This window comes from Dreissena polymorpha, chromosome 3 (assembly GCF_020536995.1).
Source record: "Dreissena polymorpha isolate Duluth1 chromosome 3, UMN_Dpol_1.0, whole genome shotgun sequence".
NCBI lineage: Eukaryota > Metazoa > Mollusca > Bivalvia > Myida > Dreissenidae > Dreissena > Dreissena polymorpha.
The window spans coordinates 84,072,154-84,091,063 of NC_068357.1; the positions used below are offsets into that span (position 1 = coordinate 84,072,154).

The 18,910-nt window shown below is 35.0% G+C and overlaps 1 protein-coding gene across 6 annotated transcripts in view; it reads right to left on the reverse strand.

Moving 5' to 3' along the window:
• Positions 1-1,353: 1,353 nt before the first annotated feature.
• Positions 1,354-18,910, reverse strand: part of LOC127875049 (uncharacterized) — an 82,304-nt gene continuing 64,747 nt past the window's right edge. For 4 of the 6 annotated variants that reach the window (XM_052419859.1, XM_052419858.1, XM_052419860.1 and 1 more), the window contains 3 exons: positions 18,128-18,430; positions 17,076-17,134; positions 1,354-9,148 (listed from right to left, as the gene is read on the reverse strand). In XM_052419859.1, the coding sequence (XP_052275819.1) occupies positions 9,005-9,148; positions 17,076-17,134; positions 18,128-18,430 (506 nt within the window). In that variant the 3' untranslated portion in view covers positions 1,354-9,004. Of the gene's footprint in view, positions 9,149-17,075; positions 17,135-18,127; positions 18,431-18,910 lie in introns of those variants that run through there. The other 2 variants (XM_052419861.1, XR_008047236.1) reach the window with 2 other exon arrangements.

Sequence of the window (18,910 nt, forward strand, 5' to 3'; positions counted from 1 at the left end):
AAAATTGTTACGTTTGCTTGAAAAACACGCCTGCCAAGGGGCGGGGCATTTTTCCTTATATGGCTATATATGGCTTAAGTAAAATCTTGTTAACACTCTAGAGGCCACATTTATTGTCTGATCTTCATGAAACTTGGTCAGAAGATTCATCCTAATAATATCTTGGATGAGTTAAAAAATGATACTGGTTGGTTGAAAAACATGGCCGCCAGGGGGCGGGGCATTTTTCCGTATATGGCTATAGATAAACCTTGTTAACACTCTAGAGGCCACATTTATTTTCCAATCTTCATGAAACTTCCTCCGAAGATTTGTCTCAATGATATCTTGGATGAGTTCAAAAATGATTACCTTTGCTTGAAAAACATGGCTGCCAAGGGACGGGGCATTTTTCCTCATATGGCTATATTTGGCTATAGTTAAATTTTGTTAAAACTCTAGAGGCCACATTTTTAGTCCGATCTGCATGAAACTCGCTCAGAAGATTCATCCCAATAATATATTGGACAAGTTCAAAAATGATGCCGGTTGGTTGAAAACATGGCCACCAGGGGGCGGGGCATTTTTCCTTATATGGCTACAATAAAATCTTGTTATAATTCTAGAGGTCACATTTATTTTCCGATCATCATGAAACTTGGTCAGAAGATTTGTCCCAATGATATCTTGGATGAGTTCGAAAATGGTTTGGGTTGCTTGAAAAACATTGCCACCAGGGGCGGGACATTTTTCCTTATATGCCCTCTTGTTTACAGTTCTTCTTTTAAGAATTAAGATTACTTTTTATTTTTAAGTAGCTCTTGTTTAAGTTTTGTTTTGTCAAAGAGGAAGGTTTTTGCAGACATTTGGAAGATGCGTTTCAAGGGTAGAATCAGTACCTGCATGGTACATGCTGTCAAATGGAATATATAAAAGCAATACATGAAAAGGATATTAACTCACCTAATCAAAATACAGACAACCTGACCTTTGACTACTGCAACATTAATATTTGTTAACTTTCTTATAATCTTTCAGTACGTCAGATGCTCTCTACAGATCCTGACGACCGTCCCACTGCCCAGGAACTCCTTGATAGTGACCTATTTCTTGATTCTCTCCCATGAGGATATTTTTGCCACCATACCTGTTGAGTGCCTAAGACTGACAATCAAGTGACTTTTTGTACTGCTAAAAAACTACAATAGTACTTATTCTCAAACTGAGTCTCAACTTCTGAATGTATTGACCAATAATGATGATTGTAACATTTGAGGTTTCATTTTTATTGGTTCAAAGTTTCAGCTAATTATTATTCACATTGATCCAATGAATTATGTAGTATAAAAGAGCATTAAAAAAACTACAAAGAAATTATATCTAATGTTTATTACCGCTTGTTTAGAGTTGAACATGACAGTTAAGTAGAACACTAAGAGTACATACACATGTGACATCGTGAATCTGAAGCATGAGACTAAAGCAAACCAATAAATCAATTTTTAAAGGACAATTGATTATATAAATTAATGTACAATATGTTGAAAAATGAAAAAGTCATTAATTATAACAAAGTAAAAGAAAATGCGACCAAAAAAACAAAAACATCTCTTGATGTCAATTTGGAATAAAGGGATTTATTCAATAAGGCATTGTATACAATTTAAAATGTTGGATTCATTAAATCTAACAACTTATGCCTCAAATAGACACCTGCATATATAATTGCAGGATTAAACTTTATTTTAACCCAAAGTTTTATATTTGTATGCATAAAAAATCCCTAAAAACTGAGACCTTATCCATGCATGCATGAACACGAATAAAAAATACTCGGCCAATTATAAAAAAAAAACAAGTCACTTAAAGAGAAGTCATGGCAAAGTGCTGAATAAACTAAAACTATTGAAATCATATAACAAACATACAAATCATGATACTCACAGTCTTATGTGGGATAATCACCAAAATGATATCCATTCCAAGTTTGATATTCGAAATTCACAAATTAATACAGTGGTAACAAGAGCATTTAAATAATTAATTTTAACAAAGTAACAATAAGGCACAATTATGTGTGTGAGTAGAACATTATTTACCAAATTGTTGACACAAAGGTAGCTATTTTTGAACATTTCTTCTAAAGAATAGATCCCAATGAAACATTGTTATTTTAAGCTAGCAAAAACAATTTTCACTTATTATAAGACTTGAGATAATCCCTAAAACACAAAAATCCTTTGTAGTCACTGGCTTTTTTGTGCTGAGGTTTTTGTACGTAAAAATGTTGAATATAAATATTGCTGATATAAATCATAGTTCATCGACTTGTAAGAAGAAAACATTGGCTTTTGAATAGTCTCTAACAGGTTATTTTAATTTCTACTAGCAGTTGTGTAAAAAAGCTTATTGATTTAACACTTAACCAACATTATATTCATGTTTTGGATTGTCACCTGATTGAGACATGTTTACATGAGCCGCGCTCTCTGAAAACAGGGCTTAATGCATGTGTGTAAATTGTGGTCAAAGATTAACCTGTTCAGTTCGAACAAACTTATCAGGGACGACACTTTCCACCTTGACTGGATTTTTGTTTGGAAGAGACTGAACAAAAAATTCAATAACAGCGGAAAGTGTCGTCCCTGATATGCCTGTCTTTACGCACATGCATTGTCGTCCCTGATACGCCTGTCTTTACGCACATGCATTGTCGTCCCTGATACGCCTGTCTTTATGCACATGCATTGTCGTCCCTGATACGCCTGTCTTTACGCACATGCATTGTCGTCTCTGATACGCCTGTCTTTACGCACATGCATTGTCGTCCCTGATACGCCTGTCTTTACGCACATGCATTGTCGTCCCTGATAAGCCTGTCTTTACGCACATGCATTGTCGTCCCTGATACGCCTGTCTTTACGCACATGCATTGTCGTCCCTGATACGCCTGTCTTTACGCACATGCATTGTCGTCCCTGATACGCCTGTCTTTACGCACATGCATTAAGTCATGTATTTCCAGAACAAGGCTCATATAATGTTCTCAGATTTTGGCACCACAATTTACAATAAGCATAAGGTATTGATTTTAATGATATTGAACTCTATGCAAGTACCCTATGACAATTTAACAGAACTAAAACTTCTCTTACTATCACAGAAATGAAGTTATAACAAGATCACATGTAATTCATTCAGTATATACAGCTTGAAGCAAAATAACAATGTTGAATGCAAAACTGATGAATGTACTTTACTCTTACAAACACGATACACTAGTATGGCATTTGAGCCATTTATTACAAGAGCTCCCAATATCTACCATTGTCGGATACCCACGACTAATTCATTCCGTTACTCTCCAGCATTACTCGATAACTGGAGAGAAGCGGAATGGGTAGAACGTGGGTGTCCGACAATGAATATCTACATGAACTTTATTAAATGATAAAAATGTGGGTTTAAATGTTTGTAAATAATTTAAGGTTTAAATCCTTGTAAATAAATTATTTACAAACATTTAAACCCACATTTTTCTTCCAATAAACATTGAAAAAAATTAATTCAGTGTGAGGTATATTCTTTAACATGTGGTATATTTATTTTTCCCCATATAAGTGTAACGAAACAAATCACTCACCTGAAGTTAAAAAACACACAAATCAAAATTGTTGTAATTTCTATATAATGGACTACATGATAACTGTGTATTTTATTTGTTTATGAGATTTCAAGCTTTCATGTCCGCTATAATTGTCTAATTAAAATATGCATTGGTTTTTATCATACTCAAATATTTAACATACTATGAAAGAATTGTATTGTTAGCAAGAATCACTTGAAGTACATGATTTATATATTATAGCATGATAACTTTCACCTAGTATACCTGCTGAGTAATAGTTTTATCATATTGTCATATACATGTATAACAGTACATTTTTGTACACAAGTTAAATATGACAACCAATATCTGTCTATATTTTCATATAAAAACCTGCTGTCCAAGCAGAAAATAATAAATCTGTTAAACATGACCTAAATCAAAAAACAAACGTTACTACCCAGGTTAGATATTTATCATGGCGGAATTGAAACTAGTTTTTAATTGTGTCACATTTTTAATTGATAAATAAATGCTCTAAAACTTTAAAAAAATGTCTAACAAAGTGTTTTTTTAAACATAACATTTCTAATTAGTCTATAATTCATTGTCAAAGGTTGATCACACAAATACATGTGCTGGTAAATTTTCATCAGAGTGGCCTTTACATATACATAAAACAAGGGGGCCTGAAAGGCCCAAAGTCGCTCACCTGAGATAACAAGATATTATTGGGACAAATCTTCTGACCAAATTTCATGAAGATCGGAAAATAAATATTGCCTCTATAGAGTGTTTACAAGGTTTTACTATAGCCATATAAGAAAAAAATGCCCCGCCCCCTGGCAGCAATGTTTTTCAACCAACTGGCCTAATTTTTGAACTCTTCCAAGATATTGTTGGGTTGAATCTTCTGACCTAGTTTCATGAAGATTGAACAGTACATGTTGCCTCTAGAGTTTTAACAAGATTTTAATATAGCCATATAAGGAAAAATGCCCAGCCCCTTGGAAGCCATGTTTTTCAAGCAAAAATAATTATTTTCATACTCATTCAAGATATCATTGAGACCAATCTTCTGACCAAATGTCATGAAGATTGGACAATAAATGTGGCCTCTTGAGTGTTAACAAGGTTTTACTATAGCCATATAGGGAAAAATGCCCCGTCCCCTGGTGGCCATGTTTTTAAAGCAATCAAAACCATTTTCGAACTCATCCAAGATATCATTGGGACAAATCATCTGACCAAGTTTCATGATGATCGGAAAATAAATGTGACCTCTAGAGTGTTAACAAGGTTTTACAATAGCCATATAAGGAAAAATGCCCCGCCCCCTGGCGGCCAAGTTTTTCAACCAACCGGCATCATTTTTTAACTCGTCCAAGATATTATTGGGATGAATCTTCTGAATGAGTTTCATGAAGATCAGACTATAAATGTGGCCTCTAGAGTGTTAACAAGATTTTACCATAGCCATATGAGGAAAAAAGCCCCGCCCCTTGGCAGCCATGTTTTTTGAGCAAATGTAACCATTTTCGAACTCATTCAAGATGTCAATAAGACAAACTTTCTGACCAAATTTCATGAAGATTGGACAGTAAATGTGACCTCTAGAGTGTTAACAAGGTTTTACTATAGCTATATAAGGAAAAATGCCCCACCCCCTGGCGGCCATGTTTTTCAACCGACCGGCATCATTTTTGAACTCATCCAAGATATTATTTGGATGAATCTTCTGACCAAGTTTCATGAAGATTGGACAATAAATGTGGCCTCTTGAGTGTTAACAAGATTTTACTATAGCCATATATAGCCATATAAGGAAAATTGCCCCGCCCCTTGGTGGCCATGGTTTTCAAGCAAAGGTAACCATTTTTTAACTCATCCAAAATATCATTGAGACAAATCTTCTGAGCAAGTTTCATGAAGATAAGGAAAATAAATGTGGCCTCTAGAGTGTTTACAAGGTTTTACTATAGCCATATAAGGAAAAATGCCCTGCCCTCTGGCGGCCATGTTTTTCAACCAACCCGTATCATTTTGGAACTTGTCCAAGATATTATTGGGATGAATCTTCTGACCAAGTTTCATGAAGATCAGACAATAAATGTGGCCTCTAGAGTGTTAACAAGGTTTTACTTTAGCCATATAAAGCCATTTAAGGAAAAATGCCCAGCCCCTTGGCAGCCATGTTTTTCAAGCAAACGTTACCATTTTCGAACTCATCCAAGATATTATTGAGACCAATCTTCTGACAAAATTTCATGAAGATTGGACAATTAAGAGAGTTAACAAGACAAATGTTGACGCCGCACAAGGGATCACAAAAGCTCACCATGAGCACATTGTGCTCAGGTGAGCTAAAAAGTAAGCAAGAAAATGATGAATCCCTATAATCATCAAGATATCTGAACATCAACCTAATCCAATTGATCTAAAAACAAACAAAGGTATGTATCATACTTGTTACAAACAAAATTTAACATGTGTTAACCAAAATTTGAAACAAAAAAAACACACACAAATATCAGCCAGCAGTATAAGAAGCATTTATCAAATATGTTTAGTTTTAATGGCACTGTGCATGTACTTTGCATTGAATTTACATTTTGATTGGCAATGAACAAATATATGTTTTCCTTGCAAGCAAAAGAACAAAACATTGTTAAGACAATGCTTTATTTATGTATATCATGGTTGTTTTTTTCACAACAGTATATGAATTTAAACAGAAATGATTAATGACAAAACAGAAAAACAAATTTAATCCTAGACTTATTTTAATCCCCGAAAATAAACTACTCAGACTACAAATATAGGAAAAATGAGCCGGGCCATTGCTAAAATGGAACAGCCAGCCCATTTGTGCAGTCTAGTCAGGAGCTTCACTGTCCACTATAAGGTCACACAAGGTTTTGTGGTCACTTTAACATACCAGGTAGCACCCAAGCAGACTGGGCAAATACGCAGACTGCATGGTCTGGAGCTACCCTTGCCACATTAGTCGAAGACCCATTTTTGCATGACGCTGTACGTATTAATGTGAAGAAATCTTGTTCACTTTACCTAGTTACATTCCCTCAACAAAGTTCTCCAGTCACTGTATTGAGAAATCTCAGAATGACATTCTCTGAACAGGGAGCAAGGAAGATGCAAGTAACACAGTAATATAATCATGATGGTTTTAATTTTCTGACAGAAAGGGCTTCATAAGCTCTCTGCATCCTTTAAGTTCACAAGCGAAAAGTCTGCGGATTAATCAACAAAAACATAAATAATACATAATTGTTTCAAGAAATTATAAGCTATAAATAGTTTATTAATAATCCTGTTTTTTAAATTTTCATATGACCATACACAAACTATTGTAATTAACACATTTTCAAAACATGATATTATTTCTTTGATATAACAGAACTGTTAGTATAGAGACTATAAGTAAAACCCAGAAAAAGTACACATTGTATAATGGTACCAATTGTAATGTTTGGTTAATAGCTTTAAGAGTGATTACGGTACATGCATGTAACTGCATGTCAAAAAGTACAATCAAATATTTCAACAAACATGAGAATACAAAGTTGGTGTAGAATAAAGAGTGTTTATCTAGGAGAGGTTTACAATACCTAAACTGTGAGCATTGTTGAGTGTTTCAGGCTTAAATGCCAACTAAAGCAGTCTTTTTTATTTAAAACCATTAAAGAAATCATCTGTAATTGTCATTAACCTGGTATTTTAACTTAAACCATCATGTTTGCATTTTGTGTTTTGGAAATGGCTAACTAACAAAGACAATAAATATCGAAAGGCATCATGAAAATACACCCTGTGTTCGCTGTTTTGAGGGTGGACATGCAGTGAGTTCAAGAATGACAGTTTAAACTGATACACAAGTGTTATATCAACAGGGCCATAACATGGGGATAAAATGTGAGAGGTATTGTTTGCTGCTTGTTTTATAACTTTAACAGTGAAAATATAATTAAGACCATTTTCATTATTATTGCTAAACCTCCAGTTGCTATGCATTACCCATTTAGCAGCAAGTGTTACAGCAAATAATATGTCACTTGCAAGATTACACTATCAGTCTTCTTGATGCATATGCTGAAATGATGGCTGTCAAGGTAAATAACATAAATGTAACCTATATATTACAAGAAATTGTTACAAAGTTTTTACTTGGACCTGTTGTCTAGATAGTTCTTATTGCAATAACAAGCTATTTATAAAATACAATAAAGTACAAAATGATCCTTATACTTATCTAGCCAACTGAAAACAGATAATGAACCGCTCTATGGGAAAACCAGGCTTAATTCATGTGCGTAAAGTATGTTCCCAGATTAGCCTGTGCAGTCTGAACCGGCTTATAAGGGATGACACTTTCAGCCTAGATTGGATTGTCGTTTAAAAGATACTTCTTTAAACACTGTATTATGTGAATTGGGAATAAGACATCAAACTGGGAATGGACATCATTTTGGTGATTTTCTCAAACAAAACTATTCATTTCATGATCTACATATATTTTTGTAATATATTATCTATAATTTAAGCATAATAAGAAATTTTCCATGACTTTTTCATTAACAGTGATTGAATTTATATCATTTAAAGTGTATTTTTAAACGGTGTCCATGCGCGGCAGTTTCATTTCATGAGGATTTTTTTTTTAATTAATTAAAAATCCAGTTTTTAAGTAAAATCAATTTAAATGATGCTATTATATATGCAAGTTTATGTTTTAATTATAATTTGTAAAACTAGATAAATGCAACATATAAAACTGCATATTATGCACTTTTAATAAAACACAATTTATTCCCAAATTGATGTCTTATTCCCAATTCACATAATACAGTGTTTTTATATGAAAAGTTCCACAAAAGCAAAATGACTGTTGTCCCTGATTAGCCTGAAAGTACTACCTGGGCTTATCAGGGACGATACTTTTCGCACATGCACAAACCACGTTTTTCCACAGAGAGAATGTCAAAAATATTTACTTATTACTATTATTTAGCACAGATATTTTCAAACAATGACCCAATATTCATAATAACCTAGTTGAAGAAACACATTATTTACAAGTAAAATAAGTAATTGTACAGGTACATGTATACAGTTTTGCCCCCAATAAGAAGTTGTTGGGGCAAATACAGAATTTTTAAAAAGTACACATGCGTACATCCAGTTTTTAATGTCATGAACTCTTAGTTGTTAATAATGTAAGAATAAATAATATAAATGCTGAAAACACTTTCACCTGTGCATTCTTATTTTGTCGTAAAACACAACAAAAATGCAATACTGGAAAAGAACTATCATCTAAACAATATACTCCCAACACATCCATCAATAAGTTAGTACATCAACACATTCTATTGCTGGACACTATAATAAAGTTCAAGGTCACTGGTGTCGGGATTCTTCGCTTGCAGATTGGAATGTGTCATGGCCATCTTCATGACTCGTCTGACGAACGATAGTCTTCACGATTTCCTGATGCTCGACCAGGATCTGTTCAAGCTCCCGTTTGCGCTGCTTAGCGTCTTCCTGGAAAGATCACAGGCAAAAACTTTGGTAAATCAAGGGGCAAAGCCAAGCTTGGCCGACCCTGGATGTCTGCGTAATTCTGAGTATGCTTCACAGTTCAATTATCATAATGCTGGACTTGTTTGAGCCCTGTCATGTGAAATGGGTTTTATGCCATATGCGACCAGTGTAGTTCCTTCAGTCCAACCGGCACATCTGCGCACTCTGGTCAGGAGCTACTCTGTCCGCCTATGAGACCACAAAACCCTGAATGACTTCATATCAAACAAAGTAGCTCCCAACTAGACTGCTTTATTTCATATGGCAGAAGGTCCATATTTGAATGATGTGGCTGGTTAATGCATTTTGATGTAGCATTGGCTGTTGGAGATTTCAATACAAAAATGCACTCAATAAAACTTATAATACATCATTACTAATCACAGCTGACTTTGAATTTTGAAATTGATATCATTCAAAAGCAAAATACAATAATTACTTTCATTAATTTCTATTTAATGTGTGTTTTAACTTCTGTTGAGTGTTCACACATGTGCTATCATATGGGTTGGTAACCCCACAAATCTCAATATCCCCCTTTTTAATAATTCACTTTTACTGTCAGTTAAAATCGTCAACATTAACCGTAAGTCCTTTTATAAGTTGTTAAAGTTATATTTCATTTTGTAAATTCAATTATCAAAACAAAATGCAAGATTTTAACCCAATATTGTGGTATTTTGAATGTTGCTGGTTATTTAAAGAATGAACGTATAGTAAAAATATTGAGCAATATTGTATGAATAACAAGCAAATTCGCTGAATTGATATCCCCCGCCAATATGCTTCTGGACACAAAAGTGTTATATTTGACACTCAAAAAAGCATTTTTTCAAGATACAAAGGGCCATAACTCCTTTATTATCTAATGGTGTACAATGCCATTTGGCGTGCATTATCCTCTTATCCATATATATACTCATACCAAGTTTCAATGAAATCCGCCTAAGCACTTCTAAAATATGGCTCCGGACACAAAAAAGCATTTTTCCAAGATACAAAGGGCCAAAGCTCTGTTATTAACAGATGGCGTACAATGCCATTAGGCTTGCATCATCCTCTTATCCATATATATACTCATACCAAGTTTCATTAAAATCTGTCAAAGCACTTTCAAGATATGGCTCCGGACACAAAAGTGCCGGACGGACAGACGGAAGGACGGAAAGACGGACGGACAACGCCAAAAAATTTCCCTCCGCCTTTGGCGGAGGATAATTAAATTAAATCTCATATGCCTATGACAGTGAGGCTTCACATATGCTTTCATGTTGAATAAATTATGATAACTTTAACTGTCACTATTGTTTATGAAATAACCCATAAGTCACTTTATCAAGGCTATATCATTATAATGCAGTTCACATTTAAGAACTGGTTTTCCAACAATACATGTACAAGTTTCATACCTGGTACCTGTTATAGATAGCAAGATATGTACCATTCAAAATTTAATTGTCATGAATTTAGAAGGGCAATAACTCTAAAACTAGTGCAGCAAGGTATTGGTCATGTGCACTGCATATGTGTGCAAACAATGACTTCTACCTACCTATTTAGTTTCAAGTTGAATTCTGTAACATTTTCCAATAAATGCCCCAGACAAAATTAATTTAACAAGATGTGTTTGTGAAACACTATGTCCCCCCCCCATATATTTGACCTTGAAGGATGATCTTGACCTTTCATCACTCAAAATGTGCAGCTCCATGAGATACAATGATGCATGCCAAATATGAAGTTGCTATCTTCAATATTGCAAAAGTTATGGCAAATATTAAAGTTTGACGCAAACCAACAGATAGGGCAAAAACAATATGTCCCCCAGTATACTGGGAGACATACAAATATTAACAAAGGGAAAAAAGTCTATAAATAGGATATAAATAGGATAGCAGGAGGTATGGTACTTTTTGTCTACAAAACCCCTCAAAGAGATCTACAAAAAGATACCTCTCTTAATTTTAGAGGTATGATCTGGACAAATTTATGTGATGTGTTTGTGAAACACTATGTCCCCATACATATATCATTTGACCTTGAAGTATGACCTTGACCTTTCACCAATCAAAATGTGCAGCTCCGTGAGATACACATGCATGCCAAATATCAAGTTGCTAGCTTCAATATTGCAAAAGTGTACATTAAATGAGCGATTTTGACCCATATATTTGACATTTGACCTTGAAGGATAACCTTGACCTTTCACCACTCAAAATGTGCAGCTCCATAAGAAGCAAATGCATGCCAAATATGAAGTTGTTATCTTCAATATTGCAAAAGTTATAGCAAATGTTAAGCTGGGACAAACAAACCAACGGACAGGACAAAAACTATATGTCCCTGACTATAGTGGTGGGGGACATAAAAATTAACAAAGGCCAATTAGTCTCAAAAATGTGGAGCAGGACGTATGGTTCTTGTGCAATGAGATCCATCAACCTATGCAGTTTCATGTTTATACCTCTAATTGATACAGAAAAGAAATCCAACGAAAGAATGATGACGGACAGATAGACAACTTGTAACCAAATATACCCCCACCCCTTGCAACTACTTGTTGTGAGGGGTATGAAAAGAATATGGTGGGGCTGACAATTTACATGGAAAAAACCTACAATTAATTCCAGTCTGCTAATGTTTAGTGGAACAGTTATGATTTACAACAGCAGGTTTTAACATCATTTTGGGAAGAGACATGCAGAGTTTATACAACAACAAACAACATCAAAGCACATGCATGTTATTTGGAAACATGCAGGAGTACACTATCTGGGGCACTGTTAATCTTCCCAAACTGTTGTGGCTACCTCTGCATGAAGATGTTATATATCAGGAGACATTTTCTTTATATTTCTGTAAAAACAAGAACTAATGCGAAAATATAACACATATAACATGTTCATTTTCTGCGATTGCTTTTTTCTTGAAGAAACAAACATCTCTTTAGGAACAATTTTAAATCCGTATGATCTGGCTCTGGGAAAATGGGGCTTAAAGGGGCCTTTTCACAGATTTTGGCCTTTTTTTAACTTATTCATTAAATGCTTTATATTGATAAATGTAAACATTGGATCGTAAAAGCTCCAGTAAAAAATCAAGAAAAAAATTAAAAAAAGGAAAAGAACATTGCCCGGAGCAGGTTTCGAACCAGTGACCCCTGGAGTCCTGCCACAGTCCTGAAGTAAAAACGCTTTAGCCTACTGAGCTATTCTGCCGAGTACACATTCTTGATGTATTTTATACCTTATATAAACAATCTTCGTAGTTTTACAAAATTTAACGACAAAAACAGAACTCTCCAAATTATTCAATCGTTTCGCGTTGCAACGCTTTATAATTTTTAGGTTTTAAAATCGTCAAAAGATGCATATAATGGCTATATTAGAACATGGTTAATGTTCAGTATTACTGTTTCCTCACAAATATCATAACTAAAACGAAAACTTACGAATCTGAAACAACTTTTTTCAATTTTGTCAATTTACCAAAGCGTGAAAAGATCCCTTTAATGAATGTGCATAACATATCGTCACTGATAAGCCTCTGCTTTCCGCACAGGCTTATCTGAGACCACATGTTTTACTCCTATGAAAATTTTCATGTTAATAGATTCTATTTTTAATGAAAATCCAGTCTAGATGGCAAGTGTTGTTCCTGATTAGCCTATGTGGACTGCACAGGCTAATTGGGGTCAACCCTTTCCCACTCAAAATCAAAGTGAAAAAGGCTATGTGCAAACAGCAAAATAACCAGAACAGCCTGCAAGTAACTTGCAGCCTGTTCAGGTTTTATGCTGTTTACTACTCATCAGTAACTAAGGGTTGGAAATGAAGCCTTTAATACTTGCAGTTAGAAAGGTCTTTAATAAATGTAACTTTCTTATTGATTATAAATGTGTCAAAATATTTATCTAAGTGTGAAAGGTTTAAGCATTATGCATTAAGCCCCATTTTCCCAGAGTGAGGCTCAAACTCATCACACCTGTCTGAGAATTTTGAAAACAACATTCTCTGAATGATCAAGTACACTGGGTAGTCTCATTGATGATTCGTGCAAAAGCAATGTTACATTAGCATTCCTGGCTACTGCATACACATTGTGTGTTTCTTTTTGTAAAGTTTTTTGTTGGCCCTAATTTACCAGAAAACATGCATTTAACTGCAATATGAACGAAGCTCATACATACATCTATCATACAGTTATAGTCCCTTTACATATATCAGCAGTTTTTGGGTGGTTGACTTAAGACGGATTGTAACCAAGGTTTCTTCTGACAATTTGCCCTTATAATGACTATTAGTTTATTTGCCGGCATATCTGATGGGAATTAATGACATATGTTTGAGAATGCATAAAGAGCCACCTATTAATGACTATTAGTTTACGTGCCGGCATATCTGATGGGAATTAATGACATATGTTTCAGAATGCATAAAAAACCACCTTGCATACAAACAAGGAGAGGCACAAAATGTTCATATTTGCTTTAATGTATTTATTCTGTGGCCCTTTACAAGTACTAATACTATGCAAATGTTGTGATACTCTCATAGACTTTGAGGTGCTCAAATAATGTGCAGTCTATATAAAGAAAAAGTCGACCAAAACTGCAGAAGCACTTGTGTTGTGATTGTTTGAATTACTTTGTGAAAATGTCCTGATTTTGAACTATGATAGTATTATTCAAGAGGAAAGGACTCAGTACAGAATTTCAACTCCAGGGCAAGTTGCTCTATTGTGTAAATGATGAATGATAATATCAATGATATCTGCCATTTTTCAAATAAATAGGTAAAAAGATACTATCAAACTTGATCCAGACAGGCCCTAAATGATATGTTATTGAATAATGTTTTAAACAGTTCTTATTGAAGTCTTCTTTAAGAAGACTCGTTAAGAATTAAGGACATTTCTAATCCTTTGACAACAAAAACCCACTGTACATTAATGTAATTCGTGTATAGAAACACCAATAACCAACTAAAATATGATTGTTGAATTAAAAATTAATGAACATAAGCTGCCAGAATCCCAAATTCAAATATTATACCTGCCTATCTGCAAACCTATTTTCAACTCCACAAGATAGTTCCAATTGAAATAATATGATCTAGATAAGATATAACGATAACAACCCATAAACATTAATGTGAGCATAAAAAATGGGTACAAATCAGAAAATATGGCAAATGTTTCTTATCAAACCTGGAAAACTTGTGTGGAATGTAGGAAACACTGGCCTTGGGTCATACATTTTCCAGAATGAATTTAACAAAAGAATATACCTTTTTGCTGTCAGGTATTGCTTCTTTTGTTTTACAGTGTAACAATGGCTAGCATCATGATCTTGAAAAGGAATAGGTTTTTTGTGTTCTTGAATTTCATATAATTTCTGAGGTAATCTTGTTACCGAATCCAAAACTCCTGGAAATTGATTTGACCTAACAGAAATGAAAACTGCCTCATCTTACATGATTCTTGTCCATCTTCCAACATGCAACTACAGAGCATAATCATTGTTGTTAAACTTACTCATTAACAATTCAAAATAAAGTTTTGAACATAAGTACAGTATAGCACACTGTAGTTCCATTATACACATCACAAAATTTAATTTTCATCAAATAATGTTGGAATCATCTTAATAGTTTAACTTTTCTTATGTTTACATCTGAGCAATGCACTGGCAAAATGGGGCTTTATGGATGTGCGTAAAGTGTCTTCCCAAAACAGCCTGTACACTCACACAGGCTGATCAGGGATGACACTTTATATCAAAACTGGATTTTGACAAAGAAGAGATTTCTTTTAAATAAAAAAACATTATAACACTGGAAAGCGTCTTCCATGATTAGCCTGTGCATTCTAGGATTACCTTTTATACAAATGCATTCAGCCCGGTTTTCCCAAAACAAGGCTCATATAATGTTTCCGACATTACACAACTCTTTGTAATTATTTATATGCTTGGCTACTAAACATACATGTGCTTACTACTACTGCATGAGAACTACAAATCATTGTTTATTGACCAATGAACAATGAAAAATCTATCATAATTTCTACTAGATATTGGATGCAAACCATCTCCTTATAACAGCCAAGCTACTTTGGAATAAGTTATATTTTTCAACAGGGTCTTAACATTGAAAATTCAAACTTGGTGAAGAGCATAACTTGTACATACCGGTAAGACATTTTATGTATTTATGTAAGATATACAGTGAAATCTGACAGTTTCAACTCTTTGACTTTGTAGAAGATAAAAGTGGAGTCCTAAAAGGTCCAGGGTGCAGACTTCTGTTATTGAAACACTGGAAAATTCTATAACGTTCCTCTTATTTATTGCCTTTTTTCAAGAATCTAAATCTTGACCTAAGCAAACTTAAAAAAAATATATTTATCACTAACAAATGGATCATATGGTCCCTAAATATGCTATAACTATTCAGAGAAAAAAACACCAAGACATCAGTAAGGCCCAATTGTGAAAGCAAGAGGGTCATGACGGGCCACAAGCACTCCCCTGAGTGCAAGTGATGCAACAAATGTTTAATGTTTGACATGCAGATTTTATAATCCTGTGTGCATTGGTCAATATACATTATCAGAACAAAGTACAATTTGTCCTACATAGCAAAGTTTCTGCCAGAAATTTGTCTCTAAACGTCAACCATAATTGTGAAATTGAGCCTCGTTCTTAGAATACTGGACATCATGCATTTACAGGCCTAACAAAGACCACACCATCTCCCCAGGCCTAACAAAGACCACACAATTAATCCTCTCAAAATGGATTTTTGCTAAGAAGAGACCTCCTTTATTTTTATTTTTACAATAAATGCAAAAGTGTTTTCACTAATTAGCCTGTGCAAACTTCACAGGCCAATCTGGGACGTCACTTTACACACATTGATTAAGCCCAGTTTTCTCACAACGAGGCAAGTAATAACCATGGTTAATTTAATGAACAATTTAAATTGTAAACAATTGTTTCCTATGTGTTAGTGAATTTGTAATGTTCTTTACTGTTTACACAATGTTTACTAACTATATTCAATGACCTAAGCATGCTATAAAATTACACCTTTCTATGCATCTATGCCATTGACAAATTATAAAAATTGTAAATACAAAACTTGTATGAGCCATGATGTGGAAAACTTGGCTTAATGCATGTACGTCGAGTTTTGTCCCAGATTATCAGTTGGAGTCCACACACGCTTATCAGGGATGAAACTTTGCGTTTTGTGTGAGTTTTGCAAACTCCACAGGCTAATCTGGGACAACATACAAGCGAAACGTCTTATCCCTGATTACCCTGTGCAGACTGCACAGGCTAATCTGGGATGACACTTTACGCATTAAGCTCTGTTTTCCAAGAGAATGGCTCATAAATAAAATATTGTACAACACAATGCAATTAAAGCAAGAAAATCTGGATAACAGCGGTTATAAATAACTCTTGCATCCTCTAGCATGTCTCATTGGAAACATGTGCATATAGGCAACACCATGCTGTTAGAGAAGAAAAGGCATTGTTAGAGCTAGTATATAATAGTGTTCTGGGAAAAATAAGGGTCATGCATGTGCATAAAGTATCGCCCCAGATAAGCCTGTGCAATTTGCACAGGCTAATCACCAACAAAGCTTTCTGCTTTTTATTATACTTTCCTTTAACAAAATGTCTCTTCTTAGCAAAATTCCAGTTCAGAAGGAAAGTGTTCTCCCTGATAAGCCAGGGCAGACTGCACAGGCTAATCATGGATGCCACTTTACGCACATGCATTAAACCCCCTTTTCACAGAGCGAGGCTCAGTATACAATAGTGTTCTGGGAATGGGACATCTGGTTGCTATGGCAACAATGTCGGCTCTGGAAATACCTGCAAAGAGGCAACCCTGGCTTCTGACTCCTTCAATTTCTCAAGGTCGCATGCTGAATCTACAAACACACACATTGCAAAATATATGTATAAATACCTTAAATTTCTGTAGCAATGAATACACCATAAAACTTCCACTATATTATGGACATCAAGAATGAATTGTAAAATTTCAAAGTTTATCATAACCATGCTTTAAGAAATACAATTCATTCACAAGGCTCTTACAAAATAAAATAGCACTTCTTCATAAAAATTAATGAATGGTTTGATACTTCATATGTATACATGTATGTACATTTTAAACTTCAGATAAATGCGTCGTTGATGACAGTAACACTGAACAAAGCCTGCGAAATGCTCTATTAAACTTATTGTTTTTATTTAGTAAATACACAAAGCACATTATTTATGGATGTATTTAGAGAGAATTACCCAAATAAAAAAATATGATAAAGGTAGTAAAATTATATTTATCATACCATTCCCCCCCCCCCCCCCCCACGCAGAATTAGATTCCTAATAAACATTATTGCATGTTTCTAAACATATAACAGTTACTTCAAATTTATTTTCCTGGCAACAAAAAACAACAAAAATGAAGATGTTCATAACTGAAACATACAGGAACACTTGACCAACAAAATACCCTCAACAAACATTGTAACATACAACACAAATATTAATGGCTTACATTCTCAATACAAACAGTACAAACATTTCCTATTTATTGTACAATATAATAAATAAATAAATACAGAGAACATTAGGTGAGTTTTAAAGATCATGGTTATCATTCAAGGCTTAGAAACAGCACGATAAATGAGCTCTGTAAAAAGGGGGTGCATGTGGGTAGTGTTGTCCCAGATTAGCCTGCATAGTCTGCACAGGCTAATCTGGGACAACACTTTATGCACATGTTGAAAGGAATTCTCTCCTTAACAAAAATAACTTAGCGGAAAGTGTCATCCCTGTTTAGCCTGTGCAGACTGCAGAGGCTAATCTGGGATGACACTCTACGCACTTGCATTCAGCCCTTGCTGCATGCTCACCTGCATCATCAATGTAGATCTCCTGCTTCTTCCCATCCTCGGTCTCCAGATCGAGCCTGATCATTCCATTACCCACAACCCCCTTCTGCGGAGCATCCATCACTGGACTGTTTGTGGTGATTCGTGCTGAACGCCCAGTACTTGGACCAGACTGGTTTACAGTGGCCTCAGTGTTGTGCGCAGGCTGGTTGCGATTTCGATCCTCGCCGGTTCCCACTTGGTAGCCCTCTGCGCGCAGTTCTAAGGGTCCACCAACTGTCACTGAGTTGACGTGACGCGGGGATGAAACATTATGGGAGCGGTCTGAAAATGTTTATATTTGTTAATGCAACTTTTTAAATATACTCAAGGTATTGCCACTATCCGTGGTTCTCTTTTGTCAGGAATTTTCATGGGCGTGTAACTCACAAATGTTTAGACTACAGGGGATGTAAAAAGTCTTAAACATCTTCATTCCTTGGTGATGACATTATTATCATGCACTGCATAAACTTATTAAACATTTAAACCAAGTCATGCAAAAATGGATCTTATGCCGTATGCACCCAGCATAGCTCCAGACCAACTTGGGCAAACACCCAGTCTGGTCAGGGCTGCCCTGTCCACTAATGAGACCACAAACACTTCAAGACTTTATATGGACAGCGTAGCGTCTGATCAGACTGCTTGATTGTGAAGGTTGATCTAAGGCTACGCTGGCCTCAGATGACATTAGACCTATTTTCACATGAAGCGACTCAATTTTTGTGGACTAAATTAACTGACCAAATAACAGAGCAACCC